Raw genomic sequence first — 25,006 nt, forward strand, 5'->3', positions numbered from 1 at the left:
ACTCCTTACAAAGCAGTAAGACAGAAAACCCAAGGGAAAACTGATTCCAATTGATAAAATACTTGAACAGATATCCAAGTGGCAAATAAATATATGAAAATGTGTTTAACCTCATTGGTTATCAGAGAAATATAAATTTAAACAATGAGATACCACTACATAGAAACCCAAATGGCTAAATATTTAAATCTTTTTAGTTTGACAATACAGTGTTAATGAAGATGTGGAGCAACTGGAACTCTAAGATACTGCTGGCAGGAGTGTAAATTAATATGAGCACTTTTGACAATTATTTGGTAGACTTACTAACACTTAAATATATGCCTATTCTATGACCCAGTAATTCTGTCCCTAGGTATGTATCATAACAGAAATATGAAAAGAAGCCCTGGCTGGTGTGGCTCAGTGGACTGAGTGTCAGCCTGTAAACCAAAGGGTCGCGGGTTCGATTCCCAATCAGGGCACATGTCCACGTTGAAGGCCAGGTCTCCAGTAGGAAGGGCATGCAAGAGGCAACCACACGCTGATGCTTCTCTCCCTCTCTTCCTCCCTCCATTCCCCTCTGTCTAAAAATAAATAAATAAAATCTTTTTAAAACGTAAAAAAAAAAAAGAAATATGAGCATATACATACCAAAGGACACAAACAAAACTGATATAGCAGCATTATTCATATGAACTCCAAACTGGGAACAACCCAAATATCCATCAATAGAATAACAGATGAGTAAATTGTGGTATATTCATTTAATGACATAATGTACAGCAATGAAAATGAATAAGCTAATGCTACCACAACATTATGTTAATTTCACCAGCATAGTATTGTGTGAGAAAAGACAGACACGAAATGATACCTACTGAATTTATATAAAATTCAAAAGCACGCAAAACTAATCTGTGGTGTTAGAGAGAGTGGGGTAGTGCCTGGAAGGGGATATGAGGAGGGCTTCTCAGGTGCCAGTAATGATTGAATTCTTGATCTGAGTGGCAGTTATATGTGTATGTTCCTAACTTGTTTACCTGTACACTAAGGCTTTGTGGACTTTCCCATGTCTGGTGTAACTTCAATTAATCTTTTTAAAAAACCCACAGGAGAGGGGAAATGTTTTCAGAAAGGGGGGTAGTGGTAAAAAAGGAAGGTGGGAAAGGAATAGGAGGGAGATCGAGATTATTTACATAGAGGTGGCTGAACTGTGGCAAGATTAAGAGGGGGCATGAGGACTGTTAGGGAGCAGGGCAAGAATTGTCCCCAGCCCCTGAGTGACCAAAAGTCTCCAAATATATCAGCCTTAATTCCGCACCCAACCCTATACCCCCTATTCAAAAATAGATCCTTTGGGGCAAAACCCAATGTTTCCTAGCACAGCAGCTACTTCTATTTCCAGGCTGAGACACCCAGTGTGTGGAGCCTAAATTGAGGTTCTAGGATTAGGTGCTGTGAGATTGCGGGCCGCTGATGCAAAGTTCTCAGCAGCTAAACTAGAATAATCCTAAATACTGGAGTGGTAGGTAGAGGCTAGGTTGTATGTGTTGTTATCCTTGTCCAAAGTAAGTACCTGATTGCTGTGTTCCTCCCCTCCCCTCCGCTCCCCTCCTCTCTCTCTCTCCCTCCCTCCCTCTCTCTCCTCCCTCCCCGCCCTCTCTGAAAGGCAAGCCAAAAGCTTCATGCCCTGCACTGTGCTCTCCTCTTCCCAGGCACACCTCTACTCCACACCCAATCCAGGGATCTGAAGTCACGCTTGAATGCCACCTGAGCCACTTTCCGGGAGGAAAAGGACAGGAAGGAACCACTGGTCACAGGTTCCACCGACAAAGAGGGGAAAACCTGAGGGTGGCGGTTCCTTTATGAGGGAGGTCACACCCCCTGCACAAAAACATCCCAAAGTGAACCGGTACTGAGTTTGCGTTGGAGAGGTAGAGATACCCCAGGGAGGAAGCGGCAAAAGGCTAGATGGGAACACCCCTCTTTGATCCCACAAGGTGCGTCAGGGAAAGTTGGATTTCGTTTAGCCCGAGATGGAGACATCTCTCCCTATGCTGCCACCAGGTTCAGTGGGTCAAAGGAAGCCAGGCTCCACTCCGCCCGGACCTCAGGTGGTGTGTGGGTGGGATCGCAGCCGAGAATCTGACATTTTTCCTCCCGTCTGCCCATCCCCACCCCTTTCAAGGCCCGGCCTTTTTAAGGCCGGTTCCGTCCGGGCTGAGCCATCTGCTTAGAACGCGAGATGTGGCGGAAGCACAAAGTGACGAGGCAGCCAGAGAAGAGCCGTGACCAAGAACAAGGTAGGGACGGTTCTTTACGAGTACAGAGGGCAGGGAGGGAGCCCAGGAGCGCCACTGGAGAGTATCCCTGTTTTCCCGAAGGCCCAAGCCTCAAGGAAACACTCCAGATGCCAGAGCGGTCGCGCACGGGCTCACACGCCTTCACCAGGCGAGGGAGGTTCCGGGTGTGGTGGGTGGGCCTGAGGGAGATGGCACAGCCCGAAGACCGCTGAACAGCCAGTCGAGGGGTGCCGGGACTCGCACGAGTGCCGCGAGGTCCCAGCGCTGTGGGACCACGCGATCCCAGTTCCCGTCACCCCGCGCACCGGGTTTCCCTGACGCCCCGCCTCCCGGCACAAAGCAAGGAAAGGGGCCGGGCGAGGCAGGGACCGCCCCCTTCATCCCCGATTGGTTGCTGCTGCTGTCCATCCGGAACCTATTTTTGATGGAGAGGGGGTGCCACCCACTCTGCCCCAGATCTCGTTTGCCACTAGCAGCCAACCAGTCGGGCCCAAGTCCGCGAGCCAAAAGCGATTGGGGGCGAGTGAGCTTGGCCCCACGCTCCCTGGTGCCCCAGCCCGGGCCGAGGTGGTGTATCCAGCCCTCCCGGCCTCCTTCTCCTTGTGGGAGCCGAGCAGGGGCCTCGCTGTAACGCAGAGGCGAAATGTAGCGAGCCGGGGTCGTGGCTGGACGCTTGCCTTGGCTGGGGGTGTGGGGGCGGGGGGCACGCCGAGGGCCGAGGAGGACTGCGGAGGAAGAGGAGTGATGAGAAGAGGGGGAACCCTGCACCCCCCGAGACCACGGGCCCCTGCTGCCACTCGCCAGGCGCCCCCCTTCCTCCTAAGTGAGGGGCAGGTCAGTCGGGTTGGGTGGGGAAGGGGGGCGGAGGGCGGGAGTCCTGGCGCGCAGCGCATTTGCTGAGTCTGAATCTGGGAGAGGCGAGGGAGGACACCCATTTACTTCTTCCCCACCGTGGGTTTGAGGATAGTAAAACGGGTCCTGGTGTCCACTCCTGAAGGCATCCTGGTCCCGTTTTGCTTCTTTCATCCCACGGCCTTAGGCCTGTCCGAAGCCTCGTTACTGGAAGAAGCGGAGTAAGGGACTGCCTTTGCTTCTTGCCAGTCCCTGTTCAGGTTAGGTGGCCTGCGTGGAAGACAGGAGGAAGAGGGAGGGTCAAGTTTTCAGAGACTCAGAAACTTTCCTGGCGCAGGAGCAGCGGACTCCCTCCTGCTCAGAGGCTTCCTCCTGGATTTCTAGTGAGTGCCTTTGAAAGAACCTCAGGACTAGGTTAAAGGAGACTGGAAAAGGGAGTCCTGGTGACTAGAGTCCATGGGCCAGTTACTGGAGTTGGACCCACCCTTTCCCAAACTGGAGGTGACTAATGGTGTGTGTTTGGAATACTTAAGGACCTATTCATCTTACCTCAGGGAGTTCTCTTTAAAATTATTATTTGTTATTTTGTAAGAGTTATTCCGGTGAAATGGAATAGAATGGGATCAGGCCTTGGGATTCCTTTAGGCAAAAAAAAAAAAGTGGGATTTTTACAGCTAAAGAGACATGCTCTTGCTCCCAAGTGCATTTTGGCTTATGTTGCTTTGTTTTTCTTTCCTTTATTTTTTTTTTAAGTTGGTGCTTTTGTTTTTTAAGAATGCCACCATGTCCAACTCTCAGTAACCTGGGGAACAGGAGAACCTAGGGAACTGAAAATGTGTGCATAATAACCAGTAGTTTTACCTCTTTCTCTTCAAAGTGAGGTAACTCCCTTTTCCTATCTGACAAGCTCACAGGGCCCAGAGCAGGGGGAGAGAAGTAGAGACAGCGGCCTGGATCCAAGTCAACGTCTGAGCTTTTTGTAACACTGTTGACTCTCAAGGGCAGGAGTGGGTAGGCCTCTGGCTCTTGGCCTTGGTTTGGCAGTCCTCCTATTTTTACCCTGGGACTCCTCCTTTTTTTTTTTTTTTCCCCCTCAGGGGCTAGGGCACTTGTGGGTCTGGGGACCTTCACTCAATGGTCAAATTCTCCCTGTGTAATTGCCCTGTGTGGCTGTCTTGTGACTATAAACAATCACGTCTTACAGTGGTATGGCTGTGTGGCAAGGAGTCTGTGACTGAATTTGTGACTGACTTCACTGGGAGACCACATCTAAATTATCCTGGGTTCTTAATGGACATTTAAGAAAGGATATCCCCAGGACATCCCTGCCCAGCCCCGGTTACTGAAAAGAAAGTGCAAGGTCTCCTTCACAGCATCTTCCCCGTCCCAGGCTGCTCACCCCTGTGGTGATCCCTGTGGGGCAGTGCGTTGCCGATTTTAAGGAGGGCAGGGATAATGCCTGCTGGGCCTCTAGATGTTGCAGTGCAGGGACGGGTGACTTTAGTGAAAAGAACAAAGTCTTAATGCCTGGCTTGTGCCCACTTTTGTGTCTCCCAGTATGAGCTGTCCTTTGCTATATAGTAACACTCTCTTTTTCTTTTTCTTGTCTTCTTCCCACATAAGGTATTCCACACAGGTTCTCGTGACTTGAAGGACCAGGGATTTGGGGAGCTTCAAGGTCTTCCCAGGAAGGAAGGAAATCTCTGGAAGAAAGGTGAAAGACAACAGACGCTGCTCTGGGATCAGCACAGCCCGAGAAGCTGTGAGAAACTTAAGGATCCCAGCCAGAGGTGTGGGAGGAAGCCGCAGCTCCAGGCCTAGGCTGCCTTCTGAAAGATTTGAACTCAAGCTACTTTTCATGAAAGAAGGGCCCCCTCAGAGGGTACCCACACTTGGCTGAGCTCTTCCACTCTGGATGTCCCTGCTCTGAGAAGCCTGCTGCTGAGAACCAAAGAAGATAAGAGGTCAGATTAATTATCCCTCAGCCCAGTGCTGGGCGACAGGAGTCAGGCATCTGCACCCCTAGTGGCTGGCTGCTGGGTCTGGTGAAGAGTTTCTGGTTCCCTCCGGCTTGCGGCTTCAGTACTTGATGGGGCTGCCTGTTGGTGGATCAGTTTTTGCAGTGGCTGGTAGGAGCGGAGAGCCGTGGGAAGAGGTCCCGCGGCACCCAAGCCTGGGTTCACCCCAAGACTAAGTTCTTTCCCGAGTTAGAGAGGGAGAGAGAAAGAAAAAAGAGAGAAAGAGAAAATTTTTCCCCTTTCCATCTTCCCTTCCCGTCATGTCCTCTAAGTCGGAGCCAAAGGACATCCACCAGCTGAACGGGACTGGCCCTGCTGCTTCACCCTGCTCTTCAGATGGCCCCGGGCGAGAGCCCTTGGCTGGAACCTCTGAGTTCCTGGGGCCTGATGGGGCTGGGGTAGAGGTGGTGGCCATTGAGTCTCGAGCCAACGCCAAGGGGGTCCGGGAGGAGGATGCCCTGCTGGAGAACGGGAGCCAGAGCAATGAAAGTGACGACGTCAGCACAGACCGTGGCCCCGCACCACCCTCCCCGCTCAAGGAGACCTCCTTCTCCATCGGACTGCAAGTGCTGTTTCCCTTCCTCCTGGCAGGCTTTGGGACTGTGGCTGCGGGCATGGTGCTGGACATCGTTCAGGTAGGACCAGGGTCGGACAGTTTTGACTATGAGCCTGGGGGCCACCTTTCCTCCTGGCAGACTGATTCCTAGAGCTTTCTCTCCACCTCCATCAGAAGCAGTGGCTGCTTTCTAGAATACTGTTTCCCTTTGGATCATGTCCTCAGTTTCTTTTTAGTTTGGTTATTTACTACAGAAGTCTTGAGGAGGCCCAGTAGCCCTGGAGAAGTGGTCAGGGCAGTACTGCTTAACAGAAGCAGAATGTGTTTCAGGGCTCAGGCTTGAAAGAGGAGAGATGGAGTGGGGCTGTTGCCTGCCATTCCTCCAGGCGTTCCTGCTAAGGCCAGCCCAGTAGGAGACACTTAGATGGGCCTCCTCTTTTTCCTTCACTTGAGGTTTCAAGGATACCCATAGTAGAAAGCTCAGTTTCAAGTCTCCTCTCCATCCCCCTGCTGGGCAGGAATTTGGCTGGCTGCCAAGAGGGTCTCAGATTAAGAGAGAAGGTTCTTAAAGGCATTTTCTGTTGCTAATCTGCTTGTAACCTTGGCATAGTCTCCTTTGGGGAATGGAGGTGGACACATGCCCTCTGATGCATGATTGCAGCGGGGGGCGGGGGGCATGATAAGACCTAGAAGTGCTAATTATGTGACATAGATGGGGACAAAATGTAACCGGGCCTGGACAGAACTGGCGTCTTTGTTACATACCTGTCTTTGTGAACCTGCCTTGGGCAAAGAGTGCTCTTTTCGAGGCTACTGGGTAGAATTAAGGATAAGACCTGGCAGTGCTGGAAAATAAGAGCCAGAGATATAGCATGTTAGTATATTGTGGGTTAGGATTTACCCAAAACCTCCAGGTCCAAGAGATAGTTAAAGTCTTCTTTCTAGGCAACAGTTTTTGAAGCACAGTAAGGCACAGAGAGCTTTCTGAAGATACTGCATCTAACTCAGTTAATCATTAACAGCTATTGAATGCTGGGCTGAGTGCTGGGCTCTGTCCTAGGTACTCAGAGAAACAGTTCGGCCAAGGGAGATCTCGTGCTCGCCCTTTAGGACTCCTTGGCGTGTCCCCGACCGTAGGCTCTCTGGAGGATGTGGAGCTTGGCCTCCCCTCCACTGTGCCAATCCAACCCTGCAAACGATGCAAGTGGTGACGTGGAGTCCTGTGGGTGGGTCTCGCCATGCTTAAGTCCCAGGGAACTGAGGGTAGTTGGTTCTAGGTGGTTCCTTTTTCGACTTGAGCCCTTTAGGAAAACCCTGCACCTTCGATTGCTAATGAGGAGGTTGCTTCTGTCATCCCAAAGGGCCTTGTACTGCCTTCTCTCACCCCTACCCTGTTCCCTTGAGGACTGTTCCTCATCCAGGTGAGGAAGCCGGCTTGGAGCGGGGAAGGCCAGCTTTGGATTCCTCTCACCCAGGGGCTGCCTCTCCTCCTAGGGCAGTGAGTCGGGGGCACTGGGAGGAGGAGAAAGGAAACTTAGGCAGCAGTTTCCACACCTCCTCCATCCCTTTCCTGTGCCTAGGTTCTCATTTTTAGAGTCTTTGAGTTCTAGTTTGGTATCTACAAAGGGGTATAGAACCAGGGTCCAGTGGTGGACTGGGCGAGGGTGGTTTCATTTTCAGGATAATACTGGTATGAGGAGCATATGCCAGGCTCCTCTGTAGGTGCCATAATCATCTCCATTTTGTAAATAGGGAGCCTGTGGCTTGGAGCAATCGGGTAGCTTGTCCCTGGTTGTCTGATTCAGAGCCTGCACCATGAACCTCAGTGGCCTTCACCATGGCCATGATTCGCCAGTTGGTTGAAGATCCTGGGAGGAGTCTGCTCTCCTTGTCTTCCCCTGAACAGGGCGGACTGCACTCTGGAACAACTGGAGTTATATTCTACAGTGAGCAAGAACAAAAGTTCTTAGAGGGCCTTCCCATCCCATGCACTCTGAGAATTCTAGAGCTGGAAAAGGCTTCTGACATCTTGCCCCACCCCCACCCCACCCTCACGTGCCTGAGACTTTGAAAGACGTAGGTAAGGGAACCTTTGGAGCCCGCCCAACATACCCACAGAAGGCCAGCATTTGTCCTTGGTGTGGCTTCTAAGCTCACTGCAGAATTAGGTCCAGTTGGTATGGATGACAATGGTTGGATTGTCTTTGTCCCCCTCCCCCAGCCTCCCTGCCACAGCTGGGCCGGAGTGGGCCCTGCAGAGAGCTGCAGGGTTATCACGGAAGGGAGTGGGTGTAAAAAGAACAGGACATAGGACCAAAGGGAGAGTCTTGGTGTTACCCAGGGGAGCGGAAGGGGCAACTGACAAATCTCAGATTCAGGAAGAGCAGGAAGATAAGGACTCCCACCTGCATTCCCCTTTCAGAGCTAAGATGACCTGCAGTGGGTAGAGAGTGCTTAAGAGACTGGGGCCGTCTGGAGGACGTGGCTGTAGAGTGTCCCCAGTGTTTCAAGGCAGCTGAGCAGAAGTCCGTGTTGGTGCAGATGTCTCCTTGGCCCCGGGGCCCCCAGCCTTTTCCTGCTACTGCAGAAGACCCAGGCTCTTCCTGGAAGCCCATTTCTGTCTCCTCTTATCTGCCCTCCTCTCCACTCACTGTGTACAGGCAGCTCTGCTGTGAGATAAGGGGCTGGTCTACTGACCAAAAGTAGGAAAAGGCTAAAGGGACTGCGGCCTACTCCAGTTTCCGCACCGTGGCTGAAAGTTCCTGCAGCATTTGGGAGGGAAGGCAGGACTGGGCTCCATGTTGGAACTGAAAGGGGTGGAATATGATCCTGGCTGCTGCAGGACCCTTTTCTGTCAGCCTTTTGAGGGATGGCTGTGGCAGCAGGTGGTATGTGCACCTTCACTGGAATGCCCAGCTGTGTTAGGACAGGTGGGGCTCCTAAGTCTATATTTTAACTCACTGTTCATTTGCTGAGGGTCTCAAGAGAAGTAGACCCCCTCCCCTAAGCACCTCCTTCTCTGGCTTTTCTACCTGCTATGCATGTGGGAGCACCTACAAAGAGGAAAGTAGATGGCAGGCGTGGGCTTGGGCAAATGGATCGGGAAAGAGGCATTCTCTCCTGCCTGGCCCGCTTCCGTGTCCGTGGGCATTCCTGCGCGGGACACCCAGGTTCCGTCTCACTTGACCACCCTTTTCTCATGCTTTGTACGGCTCTCTATATCCTGGCATTGTCCTGAGGCCCTTTTCCTTGGACAGCCAGAGGCTGCCTGCAGGGTGGGGGGCGCTGGGGGGAGTGTGGCTCAGACAGGTGAAGACTGGGCTTGCTCTAATCCTGTCTGGAAGGTCAGCTCCAGGCTCACTTCCCAAGTTTTCCCACAGCCTGTGCTTAGAGCTTATCTCTGCGGATTTCAGGCTTCATGTCTTGACTCCAACTCTTCCTGGCTGTGACTTCCTTTCTTCCCTGTTGCTCCCCTCCTGAAGGGGAAGAAGTTCGGGACAGAACGCTCCAAGGCAGACAGGGGTCTATGTATGAGGCCGGAGTTGGGAAGGGACGGAAGGAAAAGAGGAGGTACTGGCAGGGCCACTGAGATGACTGCTCTGAATTGGGATTATTTCTGAGTGTGGGGTAGGCAGTCTCATCCCTTACCCCCAGAATATCAGGGACCAGGGAGCCCCCACCCCCGTAAGGAAGAACTGGGAAAGGAGCTGCATGTCCAAGAAGCAGTGAAATGTGTAGATGCCTCCCCTCAGCACCACCCCCTCAGTGGGGCCCTGCTTCCTGGAGCCCCCCTCTTGTTCATCACCAGCAGAAAAGGAAGGTGTGGGCGAAGGGTTGGCTGGCAAGGCTGGCAGGTCCGACTTCAGCGGCAGGCAGTCCCAGTCAGGAGGGACGGGATGGGCCTGACCTAGGCCAGAGCAGGAAGGACACGCTGTCTGCCCTGTCACAGACTACGGACTCCCGACCTCAGGGCCACCCTGCTTCCGGGCTGCTTCCACATCGCCAGCATCCCTCCCAAGAGCTCTGTGTGTGCGCACATGCCCCGAGCTGCATCTTTGAGAGGGTTTTGTGGGTAAAGAAAGAATGTGTGTAGGAATTGGCTGCTCTGACCCAAGTGCCAACTTGGCTTTGCTGGGCTGGACTCGGGTTGTGTGAGGTTCCAGGCTGTATTCTGTGTGCACTGGGAGAACTTGCTTGCTCTCCTTGCCTGTCTGTCTCTCATCTTAGTGCTACTAAAACCCCACACCTTCCAGATCCTTGTGTAATTAAAAGGAGGGGGGATTTGGGATGTGCTTATAGTGGCTGCCAGAGGGGGTTAGCTGAGCTTCATACATAGTTTTTCTTAAATAATTATAAAGACAAACAATATTCCTTAGAAACAGTCCAGGAACTATTACTTACATACACTTGGAGTATTCCTTTCTGGCTCTTTCCCTCAGCCAGTACATATGTATTATGTATACCTACCTGGAGAACTAAGCTTTTTGCAGAGTTGGCAGCCAGGGAGCTGGGAGGGGCAGATGGTTTGCAGTGAGGAGGGGCTATGAGGCTCAGAACGGAGCTTTGAAAGCCCACAGGAGGCCACCCTCCGAAGGGGAGGGGAGCAGAGGGGAATTCTTCCCTCTCTGAAGCTGCTTGTCCAGTTTAGGTGAGGAAGGAGGAGGCCGAGCAGAGCAAGGCCAGGCCTGCAGGGAACAGGAGCCCCAGCGGCATGCACCAGCATCCACGAGTAACAGCCCCGGGTTGCTCCCGGGCACATGGGGCTCGCTGGGGCTGCCTTCTCTCTGGGGCCCTGGGGTGAGAAGGGATGCAAACCCTTCCAGCCTTTGGAAGGGTCTGGCTCTTCCTGTGGGTGCCTGGAAGCTCAGCAACTCTTACTGGGAGAGAGGGGCTTCCCTCAGAAGAGTCCTAGGCCTTCCACCTGTCGGGGGCCAGATCCGGAGTCCAGGCAAGAGCTGTAGCCCTAAGGAGATGAACCCTTCCCCGGGGCAGGGCCCATATCTCTCTCTCTCTCTCTCTCTCTCACACACACACACACACACGCACGCACGCACGCACACATCCCACCCCCGCCCCCACCCCCGAGGAGTAAAGAGAGGTCCCTGCCTTATCCAGGGGAGCCTGGACACCAACCCCCAGTGTCCAGCCTCCTCTGGTCTCTAGTCCTAGTCTGGCCTAGTCCCCTCTGATATTCTTGATCATCTTTTGTTAATTGTGGTAAAAAAACAAACAAACCAAAAAAACATAGCCTAAAGTATATCATTTGAACAATTTTTAAATGTGTAAGTCAGCGGTGTTAAGTACATTCACGCTGTTATGCTACCATCACCACCATCCCTCTCCAGAACAGTTCCGTCTTGCAGAACTAAAGCTCTGTGCCCATTAAACACTAACTTCCCTTTTCTCCCTACCCCCATCCACTGGCATCACCATTCTACTTTCATTTGTTGTGAATGTGACTTCTTTAGATACCTCATATAAGTGGAATCATACAGTATTTGTCTTTTTGTGTCTGGTTTATTTTATTTAGCACAATGTCCTCAAGGTTCATCCGTGTTGTAGCATGTGACAGGATATCCTTCCTTTTTAAGGCCAAATAACATTCTATCATATGTATATACAACATTTTGTTTATCTATTTATCCATCAATGGACACGTGGGTTGCTTCCACTTTTTGGCTATTGTGAATTATGCTGCAGTGAGCATGGGTGTACAGGTGACTCTTTGAGAACCTGCTTTTAACCCTTTTGGACATGTTCCCAGCAGTGAGATTACTGGATCATGTGGTAGGCTCTATTTTAAATTTTTTGGTTGTATTTTAAATTTTTTGAAGAACCGCCATATTGTAGTCCGTAGTGATGGCACCATTTTACATTTCTACTAACAGTGCATAAGGGTTCTAATTTCTCCACATCCTTGCTAACACTCGTTATTTTGCTGAGTGTTTTTTTAATAGTACCTATCCTAATCAGTATGAAGGGTATATCACCGGAGGTTTGGTTTGCAACCTTGCTTATCCTTAACTATAGAGTGTCAGTGTTGGAATTGCCTTTAGAAACCACTTGATCTGCCCCTTAATTGTATATTTTATAGTCAGGAGCTTGAGGTCCTTGAGCTTGTCTAAGCACCCCCCCCCGCCGCCCCCCCCCTCGTCTCTGTGGGGAGGATGTAGGAGAGACAGCGGGAGGCCCCCCTCACCCCTGCCCCGTGTCTTGTGGGAGACCTAAGGCTGTCAGCCCAGCACATTTCAGCTCTTCGCCTCAACCTACGTACTTCTGCCTGGTCGCCTGGCCCCTCCTCCCTCTCCAAACCTGAAGGCTTTCCATTCTTAAAACAAATAAAGGAACCCACATTGCTGCCAAGGCCAGGGAGGGAGACACAATTCCAGCCTTTTCTACAAGTCTTCGGTTTCAGTTACAACTAAAGTAGCTTTCAAATAACCAATCCTTGCTCCTACTTTTTTCCTCTTTGCACTAATGAGCGTAGTGCTCTCTGGACCTCGGTTTCCTCATTAATAAAGTGGGATTACTCAAAGCCCCTACCTCACGGGGGTGTTGATAGGGTGAGATGGAAAGGGCATGTAGAGCACTTAGCCTGGCAGAGTCTACCTAACAGATGTGAGCTGGCGCAGCTGCTGGGAGAGCCAGGCCTGACAGTCGCAGGCTGGGACCCATGTCTCCTGGCCCAGCGCTCTCTCTCTGCAGGGGCACACTTGCCTCTCCTAGATCAGAGATTGGGGAAGGTGTGTGGGGTGAGGGAGTGCAGAGGAGTAAAAAGCCTCTTGCAGATGAGCATTTTGAGGTTTGGGGGCTACAGTCCTAATAATTCAGAACCCTGTTTGGAAGGAAAATTGCCATGGCTCAGGCCCAAAGCCCTTAGAGATAGAAACCAAACAAACTCTAATCTCCTTGGCCCTGTGGAGCCCAGCTCGCAACAGCTGAGACAACACTACCCAAGGCGGAGGCCACAGCGAAAATGGACTAAAGGCAAAGGGGTTGGGGATTACGATTTGAGGGAGAATCTCGAAAGAATTTGGGGTTGTAAGCCACCTGGGGTGACGCAGCTGTGTGGGTCCTCGTCATCCTCTCTCCCCTGGCCCCAAATAGCGGGCTGAGCAAGTGGAGCCAGGCTAGGGACTGCTGACCAGGAGAGACCCACTACATCGCCCCGGTTCTGCATGGCAGGAAGTGGGGGCCGTGTTGTTTGGAGCACCGTGGGCTTGGTTTGGTTCCAGGGTTCTTGGAGGAAAAGTGGCTGGTGTGCTTACTCCCTGCTGACTCCATTTCCTCCTCAAGCCCCTGATCCCAGACTATCCGTTCAACCTCGAAGCCAGCGCTTTGGGGCACTGAAATTCCTGAGATCTGTTTTCACCTTGCAGCATTGGGAAGTGTTCCAGAAGGTGACAGAGGTCTTCATCCTGGTGCCTGCACTGCTGGGGCTCAAGGGGAACCTGGAAATGACCCTGGCATCGAGGCTGTCCACTGCAGTGAGTGTCCAGGCGGGGAGGCCTAGGGTATGCCGAGGACTCCGGGCAGCACAGCGCCAGGCGAGGAGATCATGACTGGCCTTTCTCAACGGCCCACGCCTGGAGGGTGGGGCAGGGGTGGGCAGGTGTAGGGAGATCCCGGGCTGGGTGTCCTGCTCCTGGCAGAGGCTCCCTGCCCCGAGTGGTTCCCAGGCTCTGTTTCTGGATGTCCCAGCCGTTGCTGGACTCTTGCCCCACCCCCTGTTTTGCAACCTGCCTCGTGACTATTTGTGCAGTTTTGACAGGCGAGCATCATGCTGGTCCCTCCACCTGCACAGATGGGGGCCTCCTCTGATCTCCAGCCCTACTCTGCAGCTGGGCCGGAGCAGAGCCAGGCCTTCCCAGCCCCCCTCCCACCCCATTCCCTTTCCCCTATGGCTTTAAAGGAACGGACGAGGAGGGGTGCTCATCACTCTTACCTCCCACAACTGCTTAGATCGGCCATGATAGTTCAGAGGCTGAACCAGATGCAGAGCGCGGGGGTGGGAGGCAGGAGACAATAAAACTCAGGAGGCTGAGGGAACCAGGTGGCAGGGAAGTCCCTACGTGGCCACAGGTCTGGAGAAGGCAGTGGAAGCGGCAGCCAGCCTTGCCTGCCCCAACCTGCCCCACTCCTGGCCTTTTCCCATGCCACCTCACTCCTTCCCAAACACTCCTGAGGCTGCAGCTCTCCACCAGCACCTAATCTTTCCTCGCCTAGGACAGCAAACTGGCTTCGGGTTGGGGATCCATCGGGTCATTGTAACCCGTGCAGGGATGGGCTGCCCTGATGAGCAGGACAGAGAATGGAATCTGGCACTGCTCAGTGGCTCTCCTGAGACGAGGAAAAAGGAGGAGGCTGCCTGGGGAGCCCCGTTGCCGCCCCCACCCAGCTGCAGGAGCTCGAGGAGCTCCTTCCCTCTCACTCTACCCCGCAATCCTGCTCCACTGTGTGGGGGTCACCTTCTAGTCCCAGAGTCTGAGGCCACATGCGCTGCCTCCTGATCTAGGTGCAGTTCTAATGGACTGAGCTACAGGCCTTTTCCAGCCTGGAGTTCCAGTCCCCTCTCCTCCCTCTCCCAGGCCAACATCGGGCACATGGACACGCCCAAGGAACTCTGGCGGATGATCACTGGGAACATGGCCCTCATCCAGGTGAGAGAGCAGGAACCGGAGGTTGGGCTGAGCACCCTTGACAGAAATCCGAAGGTCTTAGGTCAGCCCCAGCGGGGTGGCTCCTGAGTGAAGCTCAGGCATACTGCTGAGCCGGCTTCTCCCAAAGCAGCTTTAGGAGGCAACCAGGTCTCCCAGGAAAACAGCCAAGAGACTCCAGTATCTCAGTGTCAGTTCTTGGCTCCCCGTGCTGCAGGGGGCTCATGTCCCGCAGTCAGACTCAGGAGAAGACTGGAGTGCTGAAGCGCACTCGACCACCCTTGTCCCCTGAGGCCACCCAGGTGCTGCACTGGAGTCTTTCCCCTCCAGGCCCAGGCCTTGTCTCTGGACTGAAGTCTGAGGCGCCCCTGAACCTCACCCTAGTCCCCAGAGGAACACTCACTCATTCAGCCAGTAACATGTCCTGGGCTCCTGCAGGGTACGCTGCTCAGTACTAGTGTCTGGTGTGAAACTAAATAAACAGACATCATTCCAGCTTGGGAGGACTGGACAGTCCTGCCAAGCCTGTCTCCTGGGGCTGCTGAAGGCCAGGAAAAGGTCTTGTCAAGTGCTCGGGGGCCTCAGCTCAGAAGCTCGCTGCTCCCAGGGCCCTCCAAGTCGCCACTCCCCTCCTTAGGTACAGGCCACAGTGGTGGGCTTCCTGGCATCCATTGCAGCCGTCGTCTTTGGCTGGATCCCTGACGGCCACTTCAGCATCCCGCATGCCTTCCTGCTCTGTGCCAGCAGCGTGGCCACGGCCTTCATTGCCTCCCTCGTACTGGGTAAGGAAGAGAGGGGAGGGGCAAGGGCATAGGGAGGGCTGCCCTAGAAGCGTCAGCTGGTCCTGGTACCTCCAGTCTCTCTTTTTGTTGCCACCCATTTATTTCTTCTCACCCATCCTGACCTCTCCCCTTCTCCCCTTCTCCCCCAGGTATGATCATGATTGGGGTCATCATTGGCTCTCGAAAGATTGGAATCAACCCAGACAATGTGGCCACTCCCATTGCTGCCAGCCTGGGTGACCTCATTACCTTGGCGCTGCTCTCAGGCATCAGCTGGGGACTCTACCTAGAGCTGGGTGAGGCTGAGGCTACGGAAGGTGTGATCTGGCGGACTCCCGGGTGGGGTTGGGAGAGATAGTTATGTGTCTGCAAATGTGTAAGCATTTCTTATTCGTTTTTTATGTGGTTGGAACACAGTTGTAGTAACTCCCCCGCTTAGAGAGATGAGGCTAAGTGCCTACTCAAATTCATGCCTGCCGCAAGGGTAGGGGGAATATATTGGAGAGATATGTATGTTCCTACTGGGTCCTGTGGATTCTTGCTTCCCTTGGAGGGGTAAGGTGGAAGGGGTAGAGGAAAGTAACTGAAGGCTGGAATTGGCTTGCAAAATAAAGAAGGGGAGGGGAGATCGTGATTTCTGGGGATCAAAAAAGGAAACCTAGAATCTGGTCTCTGCCCCTTATTAGGCCAGTGCTGGAGGAGCTTTCAACCTTGGTCTTCTCTACAAAAGGGAAAAGTCTTCACTGTAAGCCCCACCTCCCTCCTGGGCTTACAGTGAGCATCAAATGAGGCAACATATTTGTAGGCACTTAGTGTGGCAGTGCTGTTGATCTGTTAGGATATTGGCAGGCTCAGCTTAGGGGAGGCCGGGAGGAGGGAGCCGTGGGACTCACCCCACTCTGATCTCTGCTTGTTAGGTAACTGGCAGTACATCTACCCCCTGGTATGTGCCTTCTTCGTGGCCCTGCTGCCCGTCTGGGTGGTGCTGGCTCGACGGAGCCCATCCACAAGGGAGGTGCTGTACTCAGGCTGGGAGCCTGTCATCATTGCCATGGCCATCAGCAGGTAGGATCCAGCCTTGGGTACATACCCCGACCCTCTCCATCTTGCCAAAGACTCCCTTTTAAGCCCTGAAGATAGGGAGCGTGGCGCAGACCCTAGAAATGCCTTCGATAGTGTTATCAGTCACGTGTCCTTCTATTGCAAGTGACAGAAACCATCTGAAATGGGTTTCATGGATAATCAGGATGCACTGACTTAGGGAACTAAAAAGGCACAACTGGATTCGGGAGCAGAAATTTTACCATCAGGGCCCCAGTATTCGCCATCTCCCAGCTCTGCTTTCCTCGTGCTGGCCTGCAGTTCCAGGTTTACACTTTCCTAGTTTTACTAATTTCAGTAGTAAGAGAGAACCTTCCAACAATTTCACAAAGTCCCCTTACAGAATTTCATTGGCTCTCCTTCAGTCACATGACTATCCCTGAGCCAATCACTATGGCCGTGGGGATGTGATGCTTTGATTGGATGAGTTTGGGGCCTAGTCATCATTGGAGTAAGGTTATGTGAACCACAGCAACTGAGTCTGAGAGAGGCTCTTCCCTGAGGAAGAGCTCAGCACTGTTACCAGAAGGAGAAATAAATACTGAGCAGGCAGAACAGCCCAGGTCCTTGCAAGCAGGTCACCCTGTGGGCGGTGCCTCTAGCCAGCTTGGGAAATGGACCCCCCCCAGCTTGCTCGGGGAGCATTGTGACAGTTGCATGTTACGAGCAGCAGCTGGTTCTGGCAGAAGAACCAAGGCCTGGAAGACAAGGGACTCCTAGGAGCCACCTTGTGTCTCTTCCTGCCCAAGGCCAGGTGGGCCAGTCCCTCTCATCCCAGGACCTGGAACAGAACCCTTTAACGGCTTTTGTGTCATTTTGTCTTTGTGTCTATGTAGTGTGGGAGGCCTCATCTTGGACAAGACTGTGTCAGACCCCAACTTTGCAGGGATGGCTGTCTTCACACCCGTGATTAACGGTGAGGTCTTGGCCTCGGATGCCAGGGGAAAGGAGAGGGGAAAAGAGGATTTGGGGGGCTTTGTATTGGTCAGCATTCTAGCAGGCGAGGGAACCCAGCTCAGTTAGTTCAAGACTTTAATGAAGGGTCTGCTCCCAGAAGTGGGAGCAGGGTAGAAGGACCAACAAGAGATGTTAAGGCACCCAGGGATTAGCAACAATAGGAAGCCCTAGTCCTCAAGCGTCAAGGGGAGAAAACAGTGTTATGGAAGCCCAGAGAGAGCCCTTCTCTGCCCCCAACAGGAGTAAGCCACCACCACAAAGTGGAAAGGGACCAGGGAAGAAATACCTGACCTCTCTGTTTCCTCCCACCCTCTCTGATCGCCTGCTGATGCCTCCTTTTGAACAAACCCAGCTAGAAGCAGTGGGGGTGGGGCTTTGGAGGGGTACAGTCTGTAGAAGTCGGCCTCACAGGGCTCAGAACAGGAATAGGTTGGGGGTGGGATGGCAACAACAGCAAACATCGTTCCTGGGCAGGGCACCAGAGTACAGAGCATAGAGCTTAAACCTGATACTTGGCATTGGTTACTGGAACTGGCACAAGAGCACTGGGTTCACGAGTCGGCTCAGAGCTTTGGAAAGGGGCTGGGGCAAGGCAGGGCCTCGTCCCCTGGGCGATGTGTGACAGCAGGTGCACACACTGCACTGCTGGAGAAGTCAGGTGCCCCGAGCCTACAGATCTGCCTGTGTCCTGACTGCCCCATCTCCATAGCGGGAAGGATGGGAGCAGCCTGGAGGAGTACCTTCCGGGGGGGGGGGGGGGGGGGTATGGCGGATAATCTTTGTCTTTCTTTTTAATGCCTCGCTCTTCTCTTAGGGCGTGGTCATGCCCTTCTGACTCATCCTGCCCCCCGCCCCCGTGTCTGGGGTCGTTTGTCTCTCTACAGGTGTTGGGGGCAATCTGGTGGCAGTGCAGGCCAGCCGCATCTCCACCTTCCTCCACATGAATGGAATGCCGGGGGAGAACTCGGAGCAAGCCCCTCGCCGCTGCCCCAGTCCTTGTACAACCTTCTTCAGTCCTGGTAATGGCGGAGTCCCAGCCCCCTAAGTCCATTCCAGCCCTGAAGGGAGGGGGTCAACAGTCAGTAAACTTCACTTAAGAAACAGCTTGGGGGGGTAAAACAACTATGGTACATTTACACAGTGGAATACTACTGGGCCATAAAAAAAGAAATTTTACCCTTTCTGACAGCATGAATGAACCTGTAGAACATTATGCTACGTGAAATAAGCCAGTCAGAGAAAGACAAATACCATATGATCTCACTCATATGCAGAATCTAATGAGCAGACTGAACTAACAAGCAAAATAGAGACAGACTCATGTATAGAGAGCAGATTCCAGCTGCGGGGGGGCGGGCATTAGGGGGTAGAGGGATTGAGCAAAAAAGAGAAGGGACTCCTGGCCATGGACAACAGCATGGTGATTGCAGGGGGAGAGGTGATGGGTATAAGGGAGATAAATGGTAATGGGAAAAAAATGCAATAAAAATAGATAAATATTTGTAGGGTTACCGGTTAAAAAAAAGAAAGATACAGCTAGGCCCGGATACACATTTTCTCTCCTGGACCTCACCAGCTGGTGTGGAAGGCAGGTCGCAGGCAGGAAGGCTCTCCTTTGCTGAGATGCCCTGGGGCCGGGGCCCATGGGCTGAGGAGGTAGAGGCTGTAAGCTGTCCGTCGCCCTGTAGTGTAGCATGGTATCTCCTGACTCTGAAAGGCTTTCTGGGGACAGGTTTCCTCCTCACCCTGTTCTCTTCCGTGGTCCCAGATGTGAATTCTCGCTCGGCCCGAGTCCTCTTCCTTCTCGTGGTCCCAGGACACCTGGTGTTCCTCTATACCATCAGCTGCATGCAGGCCGGGCACACCACGCTCACGCTCATCTTCATCGTCTTCTACATGACAGCTGCACTGCTCCAGGTAGGACTGGCGGGGGCGCCGGGGAGGCAGGGCTGCTCTGCAGGGATGGGAGGGGAGGCCCCAGCGTGGCCCATCAGACCCTCTGCGCCTCTCTCTGGGACTGGATGACAGGCAGACACTGGACAGGGGCTCGCGAGAACAGGCCGTAGTTCCAGCAGAGTCACTAACATGCAGTGTGACTTTTGCCCCAGTAGTAGAATTATCTCTGGGCCCAGCGATACAATTATAAACAGAGGAATAACCCAGAGGTGGTGACTTTCAGGCAGGTGGTTGTAGGGTGCTGAGCAGGTGGGTTTGGACCACAGAGCTCCATTTGGCTCTGTTTTGCATGCTGGGCTTCCTCAGGAGATTTCATATGAATAAAGGGTTTCACACCTTAGAAAAGTGTCAAAACCACAATATTAGATAACCTGTAGGATCCTGTTCAGCCCTGCCATTCTGTAATACCGTGACACTCTCTCCTTTGTTGTATTACTACATTTTTCAACATTTTATTTTGAAATAATTATATATTCACAGGGAAATGGAAAATAATAAAGAGAGGTCCCTTGTACTGTTCACCTGTTTCCCCCAGTGGTGCCCTCTTACATAACGACAGTGCAGTGTCAGAAGCAGAAAGTCAACACTGATACAATCCATAGGGCTTATTGAGATTGCAGCAGTTGCACATGCACTCGTGTGTGTGTGTGTGTGTGTGTGTGTGTTTAATTCTGTGCAGTTACATTACCTGTAGATTCATGTAACCACCACCATAGTCAAGACACAGAACTATTCCACCAGCACACGGCTCCCTCGTGCTACCCCTTAATAGCCACACTCACCTTCGTTCTTCCATTTTAAATTTCTATAGATAGATTTGTTTTTTGAATCAGTACTAACAGTCATATTACAGTTCAAAATTTTTCTACAGGTCCACAGTGAGGCCTCCGTGAAAGGGCTGCTTTTCTGCCCCTCCCCAGCCATCCAGTTCTCTTCCTCGTAGGCCATCCGTGTATCCATTTCTTATCTACCCTCCAAGCTCTTTCATATCTATACAAGCAAACATATATACTTTTCTTATCTTCCTCCTTTTTTTACACAAAGATAGCTCTGTTTTTTCACATAACAGTTCATCTTAGAGATCATTCCACATCGATATGTAAAGAGAAGAGCACCCTGATTATTTATGGCTGCATTCTATTCTGTTATACAAATGTACCTTAATTTATTTAACAGCCCCCCTGTCTTTGGCAGTCACTTATCCCTCCAGCCCCTCACTGCCACCTTGAGAAAAGTTGTGTGTTGGGACATTTTGGCAAGAACAGGGCTGAGAATCAACCACTCAACCATATGCTGTTTCCTTGAAGCAGTTACCCAAGTCACCACATTCTCTTGCAAGTGCACTTGGTGGGAAAGAGGAGAGTCTGTGGCTAGAGGTTAGCCCTTGGTCTGCGTTGGAGAGGATAAGCCTTAGCTCCGTTATCCGTGACAAGCACCCTGCGGGACACTCTCATCTCTGCTCTCTTTAGGCCTGTGGCAAGCCAGAGCCTGGCGCTTATTCCACGTGAAAGTTCTCCCTGATCCTTTGCTGCCCTCTCTCAGTCATGTGTTCCAGGGCCTGCTCGGGAGGTTAAGTGTAGGGACAGCTCCTGCCTTTCTTTTCCTGGGGGTGTCCTGAACTCTTCCTGCCACGTTGTTTATTTGGGGCTCTTCTGAAGCCGCTGAAGAGCGTGTGAAGTTATTGAGGGGGATGGCTGTGTGCAGAGCAGAGGACAAATGTGAAGGGCGCTAGAACTGTAACCTTTTGCTCCCTGGAAAGAAGTCAGGAGAACAACCAAGTTTGCCTAAAAATAAGTATCAATTCTAGCTTCTTTATCCTCCAAGTTCCTGCATCTGAGCTCCTTAGAGCAGGATTTACATACCACAGCATTTGCAAAGTGCAGTCAAGAGCAGACCTCCCAAATGACTGTGCTGGGAGCTTTACCGCTAGCGACCATTTAATTCTCACGCAAATGCAGCCATTTAGGGAGCCCACACGTCAGGGATGGTGCTGAGCATACAGAAGACGTGGGCCTGCCCCCTGAAGCATAGCATCTAGATCAAGTGCATTTCCAACTTAAAAGTGCGTGTGAATCTTGTTAAAATGCAGATTCTGATATAGAAGATGAGAGAAGGTAGGAGGGAGGGTGGCCCAGCCTCTCATTCTGACAAGCTCCCAGCTGCTATTAATGCTGCTGGTCCTGGGCCCACTGGCAAGGTTTTAATCTACATCTTTCTGAGTTGTCTGTAGTAATGGAGGGAAAGCAAGGGCACAGATAAATCAAAGCAGTAGATAATCGAAAATGTCTTTTAAATTGCTATGCACTGTCTACTTTGAATTTAGCAGACTTGTTTGTGATTCAGTTTTACTAGGACTAACATTAAAACACACTTGGATTCTTTGAGCTCACAACAGCAGAATGGAAAGGGTCAGGAGGAAGCCAACTTGGGTTAATCAGCTGTTACTCAGACGACTGTGCCGGCAGTGGCCTCAAACACTGTCCTTATTCCACTCCGCTCCTAGGAGAAGTCCCTCTGTGAAAAGCCAACTCCAGCCCCAGGCCCCTGCCGGGCTCCTGGAGAGGCCAACACGGCAGGAATTGGAGTGACCCGAGAATAGGATGACCTAGAATTAGAGGCAAGAGGGCTGAATTCCCGCAGCAAGTAGGATTTTGGTCCAGAAACCCCTCATTTGGTAACTTTGGGAGCAGAATGTAATGCTGAAGTGGGTGACCCCGGGCAGTACAGCTTCTTCCTTGCTAAAGAGCTACCTTACGTGTGTCATTCTGTTTAAGGCGGGGATGGTGGAGATTGTGGGGTGGAGGAGCACAGAGAAGTCACCATTTGGAAAGATGAGCTGTCCCAGCATAAGGACTGTGGAGAGCCAAGCCTTGTGACGCCATGAATGAGTCCGATGGCATGGCCTCTGGCTCCCCCTGGAGAGAGGGGTGGCTCAGGTGAACCCTTCTGTCTCTCCAGGTGCTGATTCTCCTGTACATCGCGGACTGGATGGTGCACTGGATGTGGGGCCGGGGCCTGGACCCAGACAACTTCTCCATCCCGTACTTGACAGCTCTGGGGGACCTGCTTGGCACAGGGCTCCTAGCACTCAGCTTCCACGTCCTCTGGCTCATTGGGGACCGAGACACGGATGTCGGGGACTAGCCTGGTCACTCAACCTTCTCCACACCCTCTGCACTTTCTTTTTGAATTTTCTCTTCTGTTCCCCTTCCCCTACCCCACTCCACACTCCCACCTCTTTCTAAGACTTCACTTTGATACCAAATTCTCATTATTTTCAATGGGAATTTTTATACATTGAGCCAAGTTTGTATAGCGAGAATTCAGGCAGGACAGATGGACTGAGACAAGCAGTACAAGTAGATTTTGAGACAATCACCAAGTGCAATTTCACGGTGGGTGCCTCCAGGTGAGGTGGATTGGGGCAGGGCTTTCTGTCTGGAATCTGGGGATGTGCTTTAACAAACATAGTCCTGGCCCTAATGAGAAACCCTTTGTGAGTGGGCTCTGGTGTTTTTGTTTCCTTTCATTCTTTTTTTTGGGGGGGTGTTAAACAGAGGGATAAATTTCAGTACCCCCACCTCCCCACACACATACACTTCTTCTAGAAATGGACCAACTTTAAGGCACTAGACAGGAGACAGCTGCTCTTAGCTCCACATAACCCTAACTCTCTTCTCTGCCCTCTGGACCAAGGCCTTTCTGCTCCCAGAAAGGGTGAGGTGGACTGACTCTTCAAATTGTGCACCTGCCCTTTCCCCAGTTGCCTGGTGAGCACCTCTGACCCCACCCAGTGATCTTTTTGTAATTGATTGTCACATTCAGGAAGAAAGGAGCCATGGCCTCGTTTTTTGGTTGACCCATATTCACCCACAGTTTGCCAAGATTTATTATTTCCCCTCTGGGCCCAGAAGACCAACTTTTTATCTCTGTTCACCTGCATCTCTAATTGTCTCTAAGCACTTCGCTTGCCCAGAGCTTGCCAGATTGGGTTCCAAGATTAGGGACAGGAATGGCTATGTGGAGAATGGTTGGGAGGTTGAGGGCAACCAGGGCTGTCTCATTGCTGCTGTTTCTCCTGAGAATACACAGTCATGTGGTCACCTTAGTCTGTCACTTCCTAAAATCATGCATTCTGTCGTGTCATGGAGGTCACTTGTCCTCCCCCTTAACTTCTGCCCATAGTCACCATTCATTCATTTACTCATTCAGCAGGTTCACAGCCCTTCCAAGAGGAGGACTTCTGCGGGCATGGTCTGAAACATTCTTTGAGCAGTGTTTATTGAGTGCCTATGTGTTAGGTACCGTACCAGGCACTGACTAGCCAGTGGTAAGGGAACTACAGCTCCAGCCTCGCCTCATTCCCCAGATAAAGGCCACATGCTCCTTCAAATCTGGCAGAAAAAGTTGCCTTGCTGCATTTGCGTCTGTATCGCCGAGCCCAGTTCTGCCTCTGGATCTCCCTCCTAGATGCCACTTCTGTACAACGCTGACTGCAGCTGGAGCTCCCAGCCCCGGGGCTCAGCCAGCGTTTGTCTCTCTCTTCCTCACCTTCCCCACCCTTACCTCTCCTCACCAGCCACCTAAAAATGGATTCAGAACTAATAGACTAGACATCAGAACTAGTAGACTAGACATCAACTAGCTGCCTCTACTCTTCTCTGCCTAGCACAAGGCTGGGAGAACACTGGAGTCTCTGTTTCCTGCCCATGTGTTAACTCTGAACAGATGGGAAATCTGTCCACACTCACACATGTACAAATCTGGGTGTTTGGGTGCAGGATTTTTTTTCTAGCCTCTCTACAGCCTTTCCAGAGCCTTCCCCTCTGTCCCCTAAGGACCCACCTCCAGGGGAAGGCCAAGAAATGACCTTGTCTCTTACCAACACCATGCCTCATCCCAGGAACTTGCCCTATACCTCCAGATTCTGTCTTTTCTCTCCCTCCATTTCCACCCAGGCCATCTACTGGAGTCTAGAACCTTAGAATTGGAAGGAATTGTAGAGGTTATCTGGTTGGAATTGTGTCCAACAGAGTTCATTCACACCAGCCTGGGCTTGTTTCTGCTCCTCAGGCTTTGTATCTTGTTTCCCACCTGCAAACACATTTGCACATAGACTCTTCTTGTACAGGCATCAAAACCAACTCCTCTGCCCCTGAAGCTGTGCCCTGTGGTCCCCAGTCCCTCCTGCCCCAGTCACACCCTTTCCTTGTCTCTGGAGTTTGGCCCGGCTGCCTTGGAAGACTTCAGAGCAACTTCCTTTGCCAAAAAAGGCAGGAAGATAGGCATGCCCCCAGCCTTGAATGTGTGAGTAAAGGAGGACTGTGGGGCGAGATGCAAGAAAATGGAGTTGACTTTCATGAAAGATTTCATTTCTTTTCCCCTGACTGCACAAACTGCATGTACTTTTGGCCTGGCTACAAGGAGCGACATTGGTTTACTCTTGTATCCTTAAAAAGTTACAGAACTGTGTCTTAAGAGAATTATTTATAGTTACTATAACTGAATTGACAAATGTCAACATAACTGATAAATTATATTTGGTAAATAAAGAGGATGTTTATTTAGGTGGTTGGTCGTTCCTGTATGTCTCATCATAAAGCTTCAGCTGTTTGGGGCCCTCTGTAGTCCCACCTCCTTCTCGCTCAGACTTGGCAAGGGGCCCAAGTGTGACAAGAAATGAAACCACTTAAATACAGAGGGGTGTGATAGAAAACACACATCAGTCATTTACTGAGAAACAATCAGTGGTGCTCTGGGGCCTATTCCAGAAACCAAGCCTTCGCCGCTCACTGACTCAGCCTCTGTTGGGTATTGTGCCAAGGGGTTAGGATTTCCTGCA

At 51.8% G+C, this 25,006-nt stretch overlaps 1 protein-coding gene across 4 annotated transcripts; it reads left to right on the top strand.

The window, feature by feature from the left end:
* Positions 1 to 2,223: 2,223 nt before the first annotated feature.
* SLC41A1 (solute carrier family 41 member 1) lies at positions 2,224 to 24,716 on the top strand. 4 transcript variants are annotated; one of them, XM_054563343.1, is made up of 11 exons: positions 2,224 to 2,285; positions 4,761 to 5,790; positions 13,091 to 13,198; positions 14,300 to 14,371; positions 15,006 to 15,150; positions 15,300 to 15,467; positions 16,068 to 16,215; positions 17,088 to 17,167; positions 18,093 to 18,227; positions 18,977 to 19,125; positions 22,123 to 24,716. In XM_054563343.1, the coding sequence occupies exons 2-11, from the start codon at positions 5,416 to 5,418 to the stop codon at positions 22,306 to 22,308; spliced, it is 1,566 nt and encodes a 521-aa protein (XP_054419318.1). In that variant the 5' UTR covers positions 2,224 to 2,285; positions 4,761 to 5,415; the 3' UTR covers positions 22,309 to 24,716. The 4 variants fall into 4 exon arrangements, with proteins under 4 accessions (XP_054419318.1, XP_054419316.1, XP_054419319.1 ...); XM_054563341.1 differs by lacking the exon at positions 2,224 to 2,285 and adding an exon at positions 2,700 to 3,119; XM_054563344.1 differs by lacking the exon at positions 2,224 to 2,285 and adding an exon at positions 2,700 to 3,119 and having other exon boundaries at positions 15,300 to 15,446.
* The last annotated feature ends 290 nt before the right edge of the window (positions 24,717 to 25,006 follow it).

Source organism: Pteronotus mesoamericanus, unplaced genomic scaffold, assembly GCF_021234165.1.
Source record: "Pteronotus mesoamericanus isolate MK-2021 breed Mesoamerican mustached bat unplaced genomic scaffold, CSHL_Meso_final scaffold_705, whole genome shotgun sequence".
NCBI lineage: Eukaryota > Metazoa > Chordata > Mammalia > Chiroptera > Mormoopidae > Pteronotus > Pteronotus mesoamericanus.